This window comes from Pistacia vera, unplaced genomic scaffold (genome assembly GCF_008641045.1).
Source record: "Pistacia vera cultivar Batoury unplaced genomic scaffold, PisVer_v2 Contig712, whole genome shotgun sequence".
NCBI lineage: Eukaryota > Viridiplantae > Streptophyta > Magnoliopsida > Sapindales > Anacardiaceae > Pistacia > Pistacia vera.
Window position 1 is genome coordinate 252,209 of NW_022196571.1, and position 17,223 is coordinate 269,431.

General features: G+C 34.5%; 3 protein-coding genes across 5 annotated transcripts; 2 read left to right on the forward strand and 1 right to left on the reverse strand.

Annotated features, from left to right (window-relative positions):
* Positions 1-3,045: 3,045 nt before the first annotated feature.
* LOC116114527 (nudix hydrolase 23, chloroplastic) lies at positions 3,046-7,031 on the forward strand. 3 transcript variants are annotated; one of them, XR_004125566.1, is made up of 8 exons: positions 3,046-3,634; positions 5,019-5,150; positions 5,535-5,611; positions 5,788-5,923; positions 6,017-6,157; positions 6,253-6,311; positions 6,453-6,609; positions 6,773-6,791. XR_004125566.1 is itself a non-coding variant. In XM_031400674.1 (8 exons), exons 1-7 carry the CDS (start codon positions 3,392-3,394, stop codon positions 6,511-6,513), a joined length of 849 nt encoding a protein of 282 aa, XP_031256534.1. In that variant the 5' UTR covers positions 3,046-3,391; the 3' UTR covers positions 6,514-6,556; positions 6,825-7,031. The 3 variants fall into 3 exon arrangements, 2 of the variants coding, with proteins under 2 accessions (XP_031256534.1, XP_031256533.1); XM_031400674.1 differs by lacking the exon at positions 6,773-6,791 and adding an exon at positions 6,825-7,031 and having other exon boundaries at positions 6,453-6,556; XM_031400673.1 differs by lacking the exon at positions 6,773-6,791 and adding an exon at positions 6,825-7,031 and having other exon boundaries at positions 3,047-3,634; positions 6,453-6,552.
* Positions 7,032-8,639: 1,608 nt separating this feature from the next.
* Positions 8,640-12,579, forward strand: LOC116114532 (metal tolerance protein C2-like). The gene is made up of 10 exons (XM_031400678.1): positions 8,640-9,078; positions 9,176-9,284; positions 9,594-9,633; positions 9,782-9,858; positions 10,109-10,197; positions 11,434-11,503; positions 11,593-11,631; positions 11,771-11,921; positions 12,022-12,111; positions 12,261-12,579. The coding sequence occupies exons 1-10, from the start codon at positions 8,754-8,756 to the stop codon at positions 12,357-12,359; spliced, it is 1,089 nt and encodes a 362-aa protein (XP_031256538.1). The 5' UTR covers positions 8,640-8,753; the 3' UTR covers positions 12,360-12,579.
* Positions 12,580-14,959: 2,380 nt separating this feature from the next.
* Positions 14,960-16,930, reverse strand: LOC116114504 (probable L-type lectin-domain containing receptor kinase S.5). Its single transcript, XM_031400648.1, has one exon. It carries the CDS (start codon positions 16,928-16,930, stop codon positions 15,008-15,010), a length of 1,923 nt encoding a protein of 640 aa, XP_031256508.1. The 3' UTR covers positions 14,960-15,007.
* Positions 16,931-17,223: the final 293 nt, after the last annotated feature.

Sequence of the window (17,223 nt, forward strand, 5' to 3'; positions counted from 1 at the left end):
ATCATTCCTTTTCACCTGCACATCCTGAGGATTTTGAGTTATCTTACAAATTTTTACCAATTGATGCACCACACCAGACTTCTCCACCTGACAATTACCTTATGCCACCTGATCCATCTAAGTCTTCTGAGCATGTCCCTTCTCCTGATATGTCATCACCTCCTATATCCCCTCCANTTGATTGGGTCTAATAAAAAATTAAACCCATGAAACTAAAATGGAAAACGTTTTATCTTAATTCGGGGGTTAGTTTCATTGGTTTTGGAGATGGCTAAATCTAAACAGCATAAAAATCTCACTATGTAAGAGGTTTTTTTTTTTTTTTGATATATTTTTAGGGAGTTTTCTGATATTTTAAGGGATTTTATTTATTTATTATTTCATGATGATGTAAGAGATTATTATAATTTTTAAGGAGTTTCATGATACAAATTTTATATAACAAAGTTTTTCAATGATTAAGTGATAAAACATTGTATCTCGAAATCTTGAATGGAAAGTAAATAATAAAAAAAAATTATGTTTGACCAATGTCTAATCTTTATGATAGATTGTTGTTAGAGTTTAGGTTAAGATTATGTTAGACGTAGATTTGGGCAATTTATGATTCTTGAATGTTTGTTTGATGGTTTATTGCTTGATTATTGTGATTGGGTGTTTGTCTAGAGGTGATTTTGTTGTTTTGTTGGAAGAAACTGATATATGGAAGTGATAGGAAGTCACAAAAAATCACAAAACGGACTTCAAATTTCGCCCGATAGCCCTTTATTGGGCACGATTACTTAATTAGGCAAATATTTGAAATGGTGACAAAAGCCCCCATATGGTGATATCACAAGGTATCAGACACTTAGAATTCTAAATTTAGCCCGATAACTTCCAATATGATCCTGTCTGGCACCGTAGTGAAATTACGAAAATAACCTGATAGGAGTATTGAGTGGTTTAGGACACATTCAAGCACTTTATAAATTAACAAATAGTGGTGACTGGGTTGCTTAGGACATGCAAGTAATGACTTGATTGGAGTATTGGGTGGTTTCGAGTGGTTTTGGCACTTTATTGCCTGTGTGAAACTGAGTGTTTTTTTTGTTTTTGTTTTTGTTTTTTTATTTTTTATTCCAACATATATGTTATTATATTTTTTTCATGTGATTAAAAACATAATTGCTACTTTGTAAGGGGTAAAATGATAATTATTAAGAATATTTTCATAACATCAGAATATGTGGAACACTACAAAGCATATGTTACCAACGGTTGCAAATTATCAGCCTTTACTTGTTGAAGAAGATCGGTTACTTTGAAAAATACTTGAATTATGATTTAGAAATGGAAAAATTTCAGGTGAAGAGGTTACATGTTCATACTATAACAAGATACATAGTTTAATGATTGTAGCACATTTATGTTTAAGTTTATAATTATAAAGTACCTTATGTAGAACATCTCGCTTTCCTATATTGAGAGACATGATGGATACACAGTTAGGAGACGTATTGAACATTCTATTTTCTATAGAGAAATGCTTTTATAGTACTGTTTTAAAACCCGGATCGAAGGGCAACTCATTTTGCTACCCAGGTCATGGGTCAACCGGTCCAACTGGTTGGACCAGTGATGTTAGCAATAATTTTATTTTTAAAAAATTATTATTAATCCCTTAAATTTTAGTATATTATAAAAATACCCCTAAAATTTTTCAATTAGTCCCTAAATTTTTTATTTATTTCAAAAATATCCTAAAAATTACCAATGGATCCCTAAAATTTTGACATATGTCCAAAACACCCTTAAAAAATATAAGTGAGTCCCTATAAATTTAAAATATTACAAAAACCCCCTGAAACCTGAACTGGACCGGAGAAGCAACTGTGTCCCGGTCTGACTGATCCGACCAACCAGTCTAGTTCGGGTTTAAAAACAAAGAGTAGTAAATTAATAAACCATGTAACTGTACGTGCTTTTATTAAAGTTTAATGATAATATTTGTTTTTGTATGTGTGTTTAGACAAGTTTATTGGCAAATCGTGCTTCTGATTAGATTGTGCAATGCTTTTCAATGGTATGGTTCATTATAACTATAGGTATTAATTCTTTCAAACCGGGAATTTAGAATTATACCAATTATCATGCCTTGTTGGTTTACAATGTTATAGATACTGATCATTATATGGAAAAATACATTCAGAGTACAAGCTACAAAACATTAGTCACCCCGCTGATGTATGGTTAAAGTGTAAGTAATCAATACATTATAAGCTAAAAAACATACTCAATAAAGTGTAAATCGTTTATACATTGCAATCTTCAAGGAAAAACTTTCTCTTGTACTTTTTGTACTAAGCTATCGAACTCTGACTCTAAACACCCTCTGTATTTCACAAAAACCCGAATAACATCTATTGTTCTTGCCAAGTTAATATAAGATGTTATATATGCATAAGTATAAACAATTTTTAGAATTCAGAACACAAAATAAAAAAGTACCAATTCAACCTGACAATGCTCGATATCACCTGATACATATCGATTAGGCATTATTTTAAAACCCATAAAACCTGACATAGCTCGATATCACCCGATCCACTTTGTCAGTGTTTCTATTTCAAATGTGCCCTATACCTTATTATCAGGCACTTATTAAGTTGCTAAAAATGTATGCCTGATAGTGCCTAAATATCAAGTATCTGACATTAGTTGTCTTCTACCTCTAGCGTAAACTTGGTTGAAACTACTCCAAATTCACAATCTGAACTATTTTATATAGATTCTTACTGACAAATTAACATAACAAGCATACATATATCCAACGCAACTTATATAAAGTATATAAAATCAAATCTATAAGAAATTTTCAGTTATATACTAATCTACCAAATATTTTAAACCATAAAAAACATACCTATTGGGTTGTGGTTTCTAATGGACGAAAAAGTCAACAAATTAGTAAAATGATGTCTTCTTCCCAAGAAAATAAAGCTTCAATAATATTGGATGATGTGAGAACTTGTTAAGAACAGAAAAATTTGAGAAAAGAGAAAATAAGTGCCAGGCTAAGTGTTAATTGGAGAACAAAGAGACAATTTCGTCCAAATTGTGACTTAAAATATGTAGAAGAGGTATGTAGTGAGAGAATTTTTTTTTTTTAGTTTGCTATTTTTCCATTCCCTCAATTAGGGACATTTAATGTAATTTCTCTATCCCAAATTTTTTTCTTTTTTTAACTATTTCCATTTTTTCTTTTCATCGTTTAAGAAAACACTTTCAACAACTCATTAGCTTTGTCTCCACAACGACCCAATCATCATCCTTCAAACATAACACTCTTTTTGTCTCCCTTCCAAATCAATTATTGTAAAGATTCCATTTTTTCAATTTTCAAGTAGCTATGCTTAAAGCCATACAGATTCTTGGTTCTTCTTCATCCGGGTTCGTTTCACAAATTTGGAGAAAAGGACATAGCCCATTGGCGTTTTCTTCTTCAGCTGGTGCAAGAACAAGGATTTCTACGACACCGTTTTCGCCTCGAGGAACTCGTTGTTTTAGAGCCAATCGAGTTTATGCAACTGGGTCTAAGTCTGAGTCCAACCTGGATGCTGTTTCTTCTTCTCAAGTTGCTGTTCAGTCTGCTGTGAGTTCTTTCTGGTAGTTTATGTTCTTTACTTTGATGGGTTTGATTTGGATTATTTTGTAATTCTGAATTTGGTGTAATATTTAATTTTTAGTTTCAAGATAAGTCTTTTTTTTTCTTGGAATTTTGTGATTTTGTGTTTGGTGGGTTTGTGATAGAACATGGGGATTATTTGTTTATGCATAATGATTGTATCTTTATTATGAATTATGGAAAATTTTTAGTTTTAATGGTTTGCGATGGAACGTGATTGGACTTTTAGAGACTATATATAGAAAACATTTGTTTTTGCATAATGATTATGAAGAGTAGAGTTGCTTATTGCTTTGAGATGTGTTATTTTGAGTCACTATGGGTGAAAATAGAGGCTTTTGATTCAGTTATGCTAAATGATTATGAAGAATAGAGTTGCTTATTGCTTTGAGATGTTATTTTGAGTCACTTTAGGTGAAAATAGAAGCTTTTGATGGAGTTTGGACACTCTATTTGTAGGTGTTTCCCTGCAAGCTCAGTTGAACTTTTGACCTTTCAGCTTGCCGACTCTTGAATTGTACTACTAGGTAATTCGGATTTGGGTTTATGAATAGTATGAAGTTAGTGAAATGTGAACTGTGTTTTTGGTTTAGGTTTGTTACTAAAGGTCTTATTGTTTTACTTCCTAAATGCAACTCAGTATCATGAATATTTTTTAAGTGTTCCTGTTCTTTTCTAGCCTATAGTAAGACAGATTGAAATTTTTAATATTTTTATACCTCGAAATCCCTTGACCTTTCTCATCCCTGTGTTCACCAAGTTTTAAATGAAGGGCTAATTCCAGCCCTACAACTTAGTAGCAGGGAAACTTGTGGGATATGAAATCCCAAGAAGATGGCAAGAAAAATTCTTCTTGTTTTTATTTAACAACTTCTCATCTGCATGGATAGTGTTTATCTGATCCATTGTGGGATAATATTCATAACGTGTATGAATTGGATTTTAGGCATGTGGGATATAACTACCCTAGGTTGTTGTTCATTGCATGGTGAGTTTTTGTCACTTTTGAAGTGTTTGTGAAATTGGTTGATGTTGTGGACAATTTTGAAAAGATCCATGCTTCTCATTTGATGGTAAATATTGATTTTGGACTAAGCATTAATACTGGAATTCTCACTGGTAGAGGTAGCCTTGGCTGATTATTGTATAAAAGATGGTAGCAAACAAATCACTTTAATCAAGGAATGAGAGAATATGTATATTTTTATAACATTAATGGCCGAGGTTTTTTTTTTTTTTTTGGGTTATATGTAATCTATCTTGTCAACCTAAGACTAAGAATCTTGATATAATATATTAATTTGTCTATATGCCCTTATTTCTCACAGTTTTTGTTTATAATATCTTGTAGGGCAATGTTCGTAAGATAAAATTCTGTCAGTGGTGTGGAGGCCCAACTAAATATGATATACCGGATGGGGAGGAAAAGATGAGAGCCATTTGTACAGTATGCGGGAAAATTGCCTACCAAAATCCAAAAATGGTATGTCTATTATAGCATGGTTGAAATTGGGTTGAGCTTTCTGTTGCTTACTGCAATTCCGCTTGTTGGGTCAATTTTTCTAGATTATGTTAGGTGGTGACCATTTTATTGTAGGTTTTCTTCAAGTTGATGTTTGATATCTTCTGGAAAGTGGACAGTTTTATTGTTTTTATCTTCATTTTGAAATTATTTTGGATAGACCAAGGAGAAGTATATTTACGAACACTTAGATTTCGACTAATTATGCCTTAAATGCAGGTAAATACCATTGGAATTTCAGTGACATCCTGCTCTGCCGTGACTTTGATAAATATGATACTTATGATTTTATAAATGTTGATACCTTTCTGGTTTAACGTATTTTTTAACACTGGCACTTAATAGGTTGTAGGCTGCCTCATTGAACATGATAAGAAGGTTCTACTTTGCAAGCGAAATATTGAACCGTCTTTTGGTCTTTGGTATGTATACTGGAGTTTATATTGTGAATAGAATCAACCTATATATTTCTTTGTCAATTCCTCAAAAAATTAAAATCAGGCATTTATAAACTTAGATGCTAGCCTTTTTCTTTTTTCCTTGTGTATCATTGTTTCTCACTGGACATGGTTTTGCATAATTGTTGATGTTGATGTAGGACTCTTCCTGCTGGTTACATGGAAATTGGGGAGTCAGCTGCCGAGGGGGCAACTAGGGAAACCTGGGAAGAGGCAGGTGCAGAGGTTGAAGTTCTGTCACCTTTTGCTCAACTGGACATTCCTCTTATTGGCCAAGTAAGAAAGAGATATTCTTCAATTAATTTTATTGCGTTCTCCTTTGCACTTGCTTAATATGCTTGTGTATTTGTCAATCCGTGGTTGAAGCAGACTTACATAATTTTCTTAGCAAAGCTGAAGATGCCTCACTTTGCACCTGGTCCAGAATCATCAGAGTGCCAGCTTTTTTCACTTGATGATATACCGTTTGATTCTCTGGCATTTTCATCAATTTTTGTTACCTTAAATTTGGTAAGAGGTTTAAGAAATGAAATATTTATCTTCATTTAGTCGATTGCATCACTTATATACATTATGTTACTAATTTGTATCTCCTGTGGTTGCAGTACATTGATGATATTAGAACTGGAAAACTAAGTTTTCACTATGGTACCATCAATAAAAGGTATTTTCACTCTTTAGCTTAAACATTATCAAATAGTTTATCTAAAATCCCGACTCGTTAAGTTTTGTTTATCATATTTATTCATTAATTCTCTCTATGCTTGTTCTCATAGTTTTTTTCTCTCCTGATGCTCGCTTGTAGGCCGGGTTCAAGCGCTTCCGATATGTGTGCCTTTTCTCTTGATCATCATTTACTATCCTGACATGTGATTAACTTGCCATGTCATGTGAGATGAATCGTTGTATGTAAGAGAGATACTGAACTGAATAAATGAAACTATATCCTCTCCCTCATTAGAATACTTGACGAATAATACTGTGGGTACTAATGGATTTTACTAACTAGTGTACTAACCTTTGTTAAAATCACACATAGTACCCGTACTATACGCATGGTACCTGTATTATGCTTTAAGTTAGTACACTGGTTAGTAAAATCCGTTAGTACCCATAGCATTACCCATACTTGACAAGGCCTTAAAGTACTTTATTAATTTCCGATGTCTGGTTGCAGAATTCTGTTTGTGTTCAAAACCTGAAAATCGAAGGAGCAGAAAGCCTATCGGTCAAGTTCTGAGTATGTTTCTCCCTAAGCCCTCAAAACCAGTCTCTCTGTTGAAGCATGTTCATGTTACTTTGATCAATAACCTGGATACCATAGATGAAAGAAAGTCCTGCTAGAATGAAGTGTACATCGCCAAGACTTGGCGATTTCTCTGTTTTCTTGAGGAAGAGTGAGAGTTTTGAACAGAACCCTTTTCGTGACAGCTTTCGTTTGCTATACTAACAGCCAACAGCTAGCTCTGTTTGAGAAATTGTTAGGTTAGTTTTGGAAGATTTTGTTCTTGTTGGATTAACATGTGAAATGATTTGGTAACCACAATGCGGTGGTTGGAGAGGTCACTAATTTTCAGTTGTAATAATAATATCTCTTTGAGGTTTGAAAAATGACAATTACATTATATGATGTTTCATGTTAAGGATTTAAATTAAACCTAATTCCCCTTTTTACAACTATATTTTGTGGCAAAATTGCAAAAGTCAATCACCTATAAAGATTTTTGGTAAATTTATTCATAGGATTTAATAAAAATAACCATTTTCAATGATTTTTTAATAATCTCCTTCTCCCATCTTTTGGGCTAAAAGATGTTTTATCATGGTTGTTAGTATCCTACGATACCTGATACGTATCATACGATACGATTCGATACAGGTCGTCAACGATACGTATTAGAGAGTGTACCCTAAACCATTCGATATATTGATATGTATCTTACGATACGATACGTATTCGTCCGTATCCTTAAAAATATCGATATAAATCGATACGACTTTATTAATTTTGGCCAAATGTCCAAAAAAAAATTTGAGTCGAAACCGGGTCACCCAATCCGATTCACTAAAACCTATTCAAATTTACCTATTTTGTATAGAGAAAGTGAAGAGGAATATGTGTTGCCTATTTTACATGATAATAATAATATAAGTGGAGATATAGATATTATCATTGATCTTAGAATTTTGTGATTAATTTTGATTATGTAATACTGTAATTTAAAGTCAATAATACCACGAAATTCTTTAATTAATCTTGGGAATTATATTAATTTTTAGAAAATTTTGATTATTTTATTAATTTTTTTGAAAAAGACGTATCTTACGATATGATACGATACACGATTCAAAAAATTAGGTTTTCGATACATGATACGATACGCGATTTGATAACCATGTGTTTTACAAATGCTAGATGATGTTGAAAAATTACACTAAAATCTTACACCTTTACCTATATATAATTATAAAGATCAACATAAAAGTAATAATATTTTAAAAATATTAAAAAACAAAAATGAGGACATATATTTAAATTTTTAAAAAGGCAAAAATAGGGCAGTTAACTATTGCTTTTGTATGGTTTTAAAAAGGCTCCTATCTATCTATCTATCTATATATGTGTGTGTAATTGTGATTTATTTAGGCTCATCCCTATATATATAAACATGTCGAATTCTACGTTAAAAAAACACTTAATCTGTGTATTATATTATATAAATAATTAAATATAAAATCTCAAAATTATTAAAAAAAAGAAGTTATATTCATTATATAATTTAAAAACTAAAAATAAATTCAAATTTTAAAATTATTTTTAAATCAGGAATCAAACAGTGGTTAAATTTTTGCCCAAAACTCAACTAAAAAAGAATAATTGAAATTTACTATTAATTTATTTCTATTTTTTTAATTTGAAAAAAAATGAAATTATAATAACAATTAACAAGTCCACTGGTTTACTTAAAAGACTTTTGAAAGCCGCCTTCTTGCCTCATTCTTCATCAATACAAACAAAAAAAACTCCCCCTTTCTCTTCAATTTCTCCTCAAATTTTCCTTCTAAAACAACCCTTTCGTCTTTCTCTTCATTGCTTTTGATTCAGATGGAAAAGTCCAGTTCTTTCAAGTATTACACGGAGCAATCCGATTTGGGATTCAATACAACCGATCGCAGATTAGCCTTTTCACGTCAAGCTTCGTATAACGAATCAACCAAGCCTTTTCTCTCGCGTACTAGTTCAAGCATCGATATCCCACCTGGGGTTTCTTATTTTAACGATAAATCGTTCGCTGAGCCCGATAAATTCTCGATTTTTCGGGCTTTGAGGTCCATGAATCGCCCAATGAAGAGATTGTTTATTTTGATTTCGTTAAACGTTGCGTATTCTACTGCTGAGTTGGCTATTGGGCTCTTCACGGGCCGTGTTGGTATGAAAACGGTTCAAATTTGGGAATGGTTATCCGGGTTGTTTGAATTTTCTTTTTTGATTTTGAATTTGTTGAAATTTTTGTGAATTTGTTTCAGGGTTGGTGTCTGATGCGTTTCATTTGACGTTTGGTTGTGGGATATTGACGTTTTCGATGTTTGCCATGGCGGCTTCGAGGCAAAAGCCTGATCTTGTGTATACTTATGGGTGAGAATTGAGATTAAACTCTGTTTTTGTATGGGAACACTTGTTATTTGAGTACTTTGTTTCGGTTTCGGTTCGGTTTCGTGTAATTCGAGCAATAATGATAATCATGTTGAATTGTAACTCAGTTTGACTCGTAATGTTTAGCATAGACTTACAGCATTGAAGTCAGACTTGTCAAAATGCAAGTAATTTGGTTATATTACTAGCTATCTGTTTTGGTGGCGTTGAACGGCGTATATTGTGGCAAAAGTCTAATAGCTTATGTGCATGATTGAGCTGTAATTGTTGCATTTGTTTTTTCATAATCAGGTACAAAAGGCTTGAAGTTTTGTCTGCTTTTACCAATGCTGTAAGTATATGGCATTTTCCACGATATTGGTGTCGCTAAATATTGTTTTTACAACAGAACTTTCATGTTCTAAATCTAAAATTTTGTGTGAATTTTTTCAACTGTGCTAATATCTTGATATTTTTTATTTTGCTGCTGGTTTAGACAGCTGTTCCTTTTGTTCATGTCATTCTCCTTAGCTGTGGAAGCACTTCATGCGTTCATTCAGGATGAATCTGAGCACAAGTAAGTTTTTTTGTGTTGAATTTGATTAACAAGATAACATTTTGAATATGTTTTGGTGACGAACACCATCTTGTGTCATGCGTATAATGCTCAAACATACTTGGTGAATGTGTAGAAGTTGATGCATTAATCGTCTACCAAGTTTTTGGATCTCTTGTCTTTATATATTCTTATCTTATTTTTGGTTCTTGCATTTTGTTTATAAAAAACTTGTTGGACAAGATTTTAACTAGAAATTATCTTCATGCAGACATTATTTGATTGTTTCTGCGGTAACAAATTTATTGGTGAATCTTATTGGGGTCTGGTTCTTCAGGAATTATGCACGTATTAATATTGGTAAGTCTTCTGATGGAGCTTGTAGTTTTCTTAAGAACTGTTCTATATTTAAGTTCTGAGTTTAGTGAGAATGCCTACATGTTATGATAATTTATCTGTATGACCCTCTAGTTATATGTTAAGTTTACAGGGAATGACTTAGTTAAGTAAAGTGTTATACTTAGCCGATGCAGAACTGGTCCACAGTGTTGGGTATTATTAACATTACAATAAAAAAAGGCGATGCTGTTTTCTCTTTTCAGTGTTGTGATATTGTTTTAGCACTCTCAGTTCAGTGTATTGGTCTTCTTAGTTTAATTACCAGTTCTTATCTGTGACGTAGTTAGAACATAATTCCTTCTTTCTTCTGTGCTGAATGGGAACAATTATGTATTAATCAGCACTCATCTGCTAATTTAATAATGCATACTGATGGAGAACCGGGGGAAGAATAGATAGAAAAGAAAGACATAGAGAAAGAGAAAGAATGGATAGAAGAAGAGGGAGAAATTTAGAAGAAAACTGGTAGAGATTCTAGGAAAACAATACTCTTCATTAATCAATCATCAAAGTCTATTTTCCATATGAACATACAGCCTATTTATAGCCTTAAAATTCTAGTCCTAAACAAAAGCAGAAATATAATCCTATTAAAAAACATAATTCTCATCCTATGAAATTCAAAATAAAAGTCTAAACAACTTGAATACGAAATAAAACAACTCCCTAAGATTAATAAAACAAACGACCAAAAATGCAGGCCTTGGTTAATTGTTCTCAGACTTGAATGTGATTTGATGATTAATATTAAAGCTTTGTTTTTCTTGAATTTCTGCATTCAAGTGTATAAGTCCTACATCGCATATAGTTGACCTTATGTTGCTTGGTATAACTAGGTTGGGTGGCTGACTGAAAACTAATCTGGTTAGAAGTTGGAATTTACTGAGAGCAGGGTATTGAAAAGTTGTAGTCAGGGGCAGAATATTATCAGAACTCAATTAAAAACAGTTATCTTTTTAATTTCTTGATAAATGTTCAATATAATACTTCTAATATGGCCTGTGGTTGAATTAGCTTCTATGCCAACAAGTGATTCCTTTCTAAAGCAACTGATGAAGTATATTTCGAATTGGAACTTTGTTCACTCTTAAGAGTTTAAATGAACTTGACTGCTGTTAGGCTTGAGTTTGAGTTGTAAAGTAGTTTTTATTCCTTTCCCCACCTGATTATTCTTCTGTTGTCCATGTTTTGTTGCAGTGTACAGAAAAGCGGAAGATATGAATTACCACTCAGTTTGCTTGCATGTTCTTGCAGATTCCATACGCAGGTGTCATATTCTCTCTTTCTCTCAACATGCATAGGTTTGTTTTTGCATGTATTACCCATCTTAAGCTGGTGTACACTTTTGTTTTGCAGTGCAGGTTTGATTTTAGCATCCTGGTTTTTGTCCCTCGGGTAATTCGCTACTCGTTTTTCACATTTGAATTGCTACTACACAACCACCAATCCACTTGTAATACATTTGTATGTCTGTGTAAAAATGATTTCTTTTTGTCTTCCTATCAACAATACATTTCTTTTTGTGTCTTTCCAGGGTTCAGAATGCTGAAGTTTTATGTTTGGGACTAGTTTCAGTTGCTGTTTTTATGCTTGTCATGCCACTTTTTAAGACAACTGGTGGTATCTTGCTTCAGATGGCACCACCTAGCATTCCAGCGTCAGCATTAAGCAAATGCTGGAGACAGGTGATTTTTCTTTTTTCTTATACGAATATATAAATTCTCCATCAAATGAATATTTTCTTCTGCGTTAATTATATTTTTCTGAAAACCCTCCTTTGGACAGGTTACTTCTCATGAAGATGTTTCTGAAGTTTCCGAAGCTCGTTTCTGGGAACTAGTGCCTGGTCATGTTGTTGGTTCCATCTCCCTCCAGGTACGGAACTGAAAATTTGTTTTATATGTATCAACATTGATGTGGCAAATTATTGGCCATTTTAGGATTTTCCAAATGTTTTTAGCTTTTTCAATATATAGTGGATAAGTTGTAATTACTAGTTTTCCTTTCCGGGATGATACTAACAGGTGAAGGAGGGAACAGATGATCGCTCCATACTCCAATTTGTGCATGGTTTATACCACGATTTAGGCATACAGGATTTGACAGTTCAAACTGACTATTGATTGAGCTTCTTTTTTATTTTTCCAATTTCATGATAGTGATTGTTAGTAATAGCTTTTATACTGAGGCCAAGCATCACGGGGACAGCTCATGTGTTGTCTCACGAACGATTATACTACTAGAATAGGGAAATTTTTTATTCTATTTCTCATTTGGAGAAAGTTTACGAACATCATCTGCATTGTGATTAATTATTCATTGTCGCGGAAGAAAGTAAGTTGACTTCGTTCGGAACTTGAGTTGTTCTTGTTGAATGTTTGTATTTATATTCGTCTGTTTTGTAGTTGTAGTTCTCAGTGACTTGTTTAATACCCTTCAATGGATTCAGGTGTAAAGATTATATGATCCATTAACTAAACCCTGCCTGTTTAACATGAAAATTGATTTACTTCCTGATACCTCTTCCCAGTACGTTTGCATACTCGACCTTTTTCGTTTCATTTTTCTTTTCGCAGTTGAAGAAATGTTTCAAACTGGGTATGATCATAGTATGTTATGGCGTCGATATCAAACGCTAGATTTTAGAGTATGGTGTCAATATGTGATGACCTTTACCTGCCTTGTTAGATAAACAATCCTTTTGATTAGGGGGTCAATTTATGGTATTTGGTAGAAGCCCTTGGCATTTCTAAAGTAACACAATCCTTCATTCCTACTAATGAACACCATTGTTTTAAAAACTGGACCGGAGGGCAATCCGCTCTGCTGGTAGGGTCACGGTTCAACCGGTCTAACCGGTTAGATCGCCGGTTGAATCGGTGATATCATCACACATCATGATGATGTCAACACATTTTAAAATCATACTGTTATATACTAAGTGTTAACCTAACATTTCAAATTCCTCTTCCAGTAAGTTGAGTAATTAAAAGCTGGCCTCCCAACCATTACAACTGGCTTGTTGAAACTTTATTTGTATTACAACAATTACAAGATTAAAATATTTACAACACCCAAGTAAATAAGTTGTGTAATGGCTCCAAACTGGGATTGTTCATTGTCCCCAATTCTTTACACTAGAGCATGGACAGTTTATGACTTCCAAATGATAAAAGGGATGAGTAAAATTTCAAAATCTGGATTCACACTATTTCAAAACAAAAGCAAAAATGATAAAATAAACATAAAGTAGATCTTTTTATTTGCATATAAAAGTTATACAGTGGCTTGAATTCTAGTTCTGAAAATGCTTCTTATTAATACAAATAAAATTATATGACAACCAAGGCAAAAATAATTCATAAGTTTGGAAATCACAGAGCTTGAAGGACATCCGAAGACACACCTTCAAATGATTGAATCCATATGGCAAAATGTTACCAAAATTCACAAACAATCCACTATCTGCAACGCATCATTCAAAAAGGGTAATCTGAGAGTACTAAGATTGTAATATATACTTCCCATACATCACTTCCACCCAAACACCAATAGCACCAAACAAAGTCAGAAACAATTCCATGCCAAAAATAATCTCCATAAATCTCTTCCACCCAAACAGCAATAGCACCAAACAAACGGTTGCTTAAAAATTGTACAATAAAATATCCAGTACTGCCCAGATAATGGGGTGCGAATTCTGTTAAGAAATTGTAGCTCAAACAGTCAAACTTACTCTCTATTAAAAAAGGACAAAGACAAAGCACACATTTCAGATTTCACAGCAAAGGTCCCGAAGATTACAACTCACCTTGAATCAAATTGGATTGTCAAGACATGCATGCCAATCAGTCTTCATGCGTCAATTTCCGGCGAGGGAGGAACGCGTCGTCCTGATTTCAGAGACTGGAGTTGCGATCAATTTCAGCAACAAATGGTTGCGATTTCAGCAAGGGATGGTTGCGATTTCAGCAAGATTGAGTTTTGATTTGTGATATTTTTCAGATTTTCGTGATTTCATTCAAATTTTTTCAGAGTTTTTTGCGTGTAGAGGAACTGAGGAAGAAGAAATGCGCAGCGCAAAGGGAGAAAGTGAGAAATTTAGGGTTTTTTCATTTTTCAGATTGGGCCAGTTTTTCTTGCGGTCCGGTTGGACCGGCGGTCCAGCACTGTTTACACGGTCCAAAGACGGGTTAAAACGGTTTATTATGCAATAGCGGGTTTTATGCTGACTCGAACTGGACACGTGACCAGTTCATAGTCCAACCAGTTGGACCGACCGGTCCGGTCCGGCTTTTAAAACTGTGATGAACACAATATAATGTGTTTACATCAAGTAGACACATTATATGTGATGAACACTTGGCGTGAATCTCATTTCAAAAACAAATCCATGTGAGCTAGCTGCAAAATAGACAATATTTACTTGGTTAAGTTTGCTATGTGAATTCAAAGACAAATGCATTCAATTTAAATTTAAAATTGATAATAGTTACTCGGTTGGATTCAGACTATATGACCTTTAGGCTGAGTTACAAACTTTATATGACCTTTAGGCCGAGTTACAAACTTAAAATATAAATAGTGAAATGAACTTTGCTTCTGTTATGAAAGCAAAAGGATTGACCATGAACAAGCAATTGATTTACATAAAAAAGAATGAGAAACTTTCTTCAACTTACTAAAGAATCTACAATCTCCAAATTACACTTCAATATTTTACAGCATAAGGTACCTTACACTAAGCTATTAATCTTCCTCTTCCAATCTTCTACCTCCCACTGAGTTGTGAAAACGGAGTAAGTTGGCTTCCTGCAAGAGAGTTATCCGATTCATTGAAAGATGGAGGCATGGCTGGCCACACGAATGAAGGTCTCTCTGTTGGGACTTCTGGGACAGCTGTCTCTCCTGAAAGAACCTTCAAAACCAATTTCATCGATGGCCTCTGGTGCAGATTCGGATGGCAACAAGCCAACCCCAGAATCAAAATACACTCCATTTCTTCCTCCGAAAACGTCCCTTCCAATCTCGGATTTGCGGCATCAAGAATCCTCCCCTTCCTGTGAAGCTCCCAGAGCCAATGCACAATGCTGTTGTTGTAACTGTTTTGTTCACTTTGATTTCCAGGCTTCCTTCCGGAAACAACTTCCAGGATCAGCACCCCAAATGCATAAACATCTGTTTCCACAGTGGCTCTCCCTGTCAGGAAAATCTCTGGCGCCATATATCCGGGAGTTCCGGCTATCTCATTCGTGGAGTGGTGGGTTTTCTGATCCTGGATCGTTCGTGCCAGCCCGAAATCCCCCAGTCTTGCTTTGAATTCTGAATCGAGCATTATGTTGCTCGCTTTGATATCTCTGTGAAGCACCCTTTTCTCACACCCATTGTGGAGATAATCCAGGGCCTGAGCGGTTCCATGGATTACGCTCACTCTTGTTTCCCAATTCAGAGTTGATTCCCCCAATCCTGTCTTCTCGTCGACGAATATGCACTTGTCTAAGCTTCCATTAGGCATGTAATCGTACACAAGAAGGAGCTCATGTCTCTCGTAACACCAACCAATAAGTTTGACGAGGTTTTTGTGCCTCAGGCTGCCAATTGTTGTGACTTCTGCAATGAATTCTTGCTTGCCTTGTCGCGACGTCTCCGAAACTCTTTTCACAGCTATCTCTCTATTCCTCCAGGTTCCCTTATAGACTGTTCCGAATCCGCCTTTTCCCAGCTTGTTTTTGGGGCTGAATCTCCCTGTTGCCTTCTTCAATTCCCTCAGTTTGAACTTCTTCGGTGCCAGGTTGAAGTCATTGATATGACTCTCCATGCGCTGTAAATCCTCAAGCTCCCGGAGTTCATGTCTCCTTCTTTTATACAAGCAAAATCCGACACCGATTAACAAAAGGAGAACCACAGCAACCACAACAACGATCCAAACCCAGAGTAGATTTCTCCTTTTATCAATATCTGAACCGTGAAATTCCCAGGATAAAACACAATTCGACTGGCTAAAATTGCTCGTTGACGCCGAGAACCCGACAAAAACCTTCTCCGGGAGATACTGAGAGAGATCAATAGGTTGAGTAAGCACTTGATTCAGCTTCATGAACTCATATCCCACAAAAGCAGTCATGTTTTTGCCATCATACTCAACACGAACAGTTATATTTTTACCCGAAGAAAGCTCGACGCTCAGAGGAACTTGATCCACAGAGAAAATACTGTTGACATTCAGTCCAATATGATTATCATCTGCATCCTGGGAAAAGCTCTTCCTGGTGTCAAACTCAACCGCAACAATCTGTGCTTCGGAGGATCCATTTGTAGTCGAATTCACAATCCCGAGCCATTGCCCTTCACTGTTCTCGGGAAGATCACGCTTTCCGGTGATTATAAATGCCAAGCCTTCGCCCCCAGGATTCGACTGGTTAGCGATGTTTAGTGTAAAATTGGTGCTGAAATTTGCAGCAGTGATGACATTTTTGCTATTTCTTCTCCACAAAGTAAACGAATCTCTGTAGAAGGCTCGTCCGGATAAATTATCCATACGATTTCCACTAAGATCATATGTTACTTGGATGGCGTTTTTCAGCAGACCTGAATCGCTCATTGTGAGCTCGCCCGTACGTTGATAAGGAAAGTCTGGAAAATTGAAATCATGGAGGTTTTTGCAGTTTACATGGGGAAAAGCAGTAATCCCCATGAAAGCTGCAAATATCAAGAACTTAAATACCAGAGAAAAGCTCATAATGAAATGAAACTATGGAGGTTGAAGATGATGGTGATGTAATGAGACATATAGATTCTTGTTAAATATATAGCTCAAATAATGTTATGTATGGAGACAATTTCCATGCATTTTCTGCTGAATATTTATTGAAAATTATTGGATGTATAAATATTTGAACACATTTTATTTATGTTTTTTGGGATTCAATTCTTTTATTTTGGTTGACTTGGATGAGGTATATGTATTAATGTATATATTTATAAATG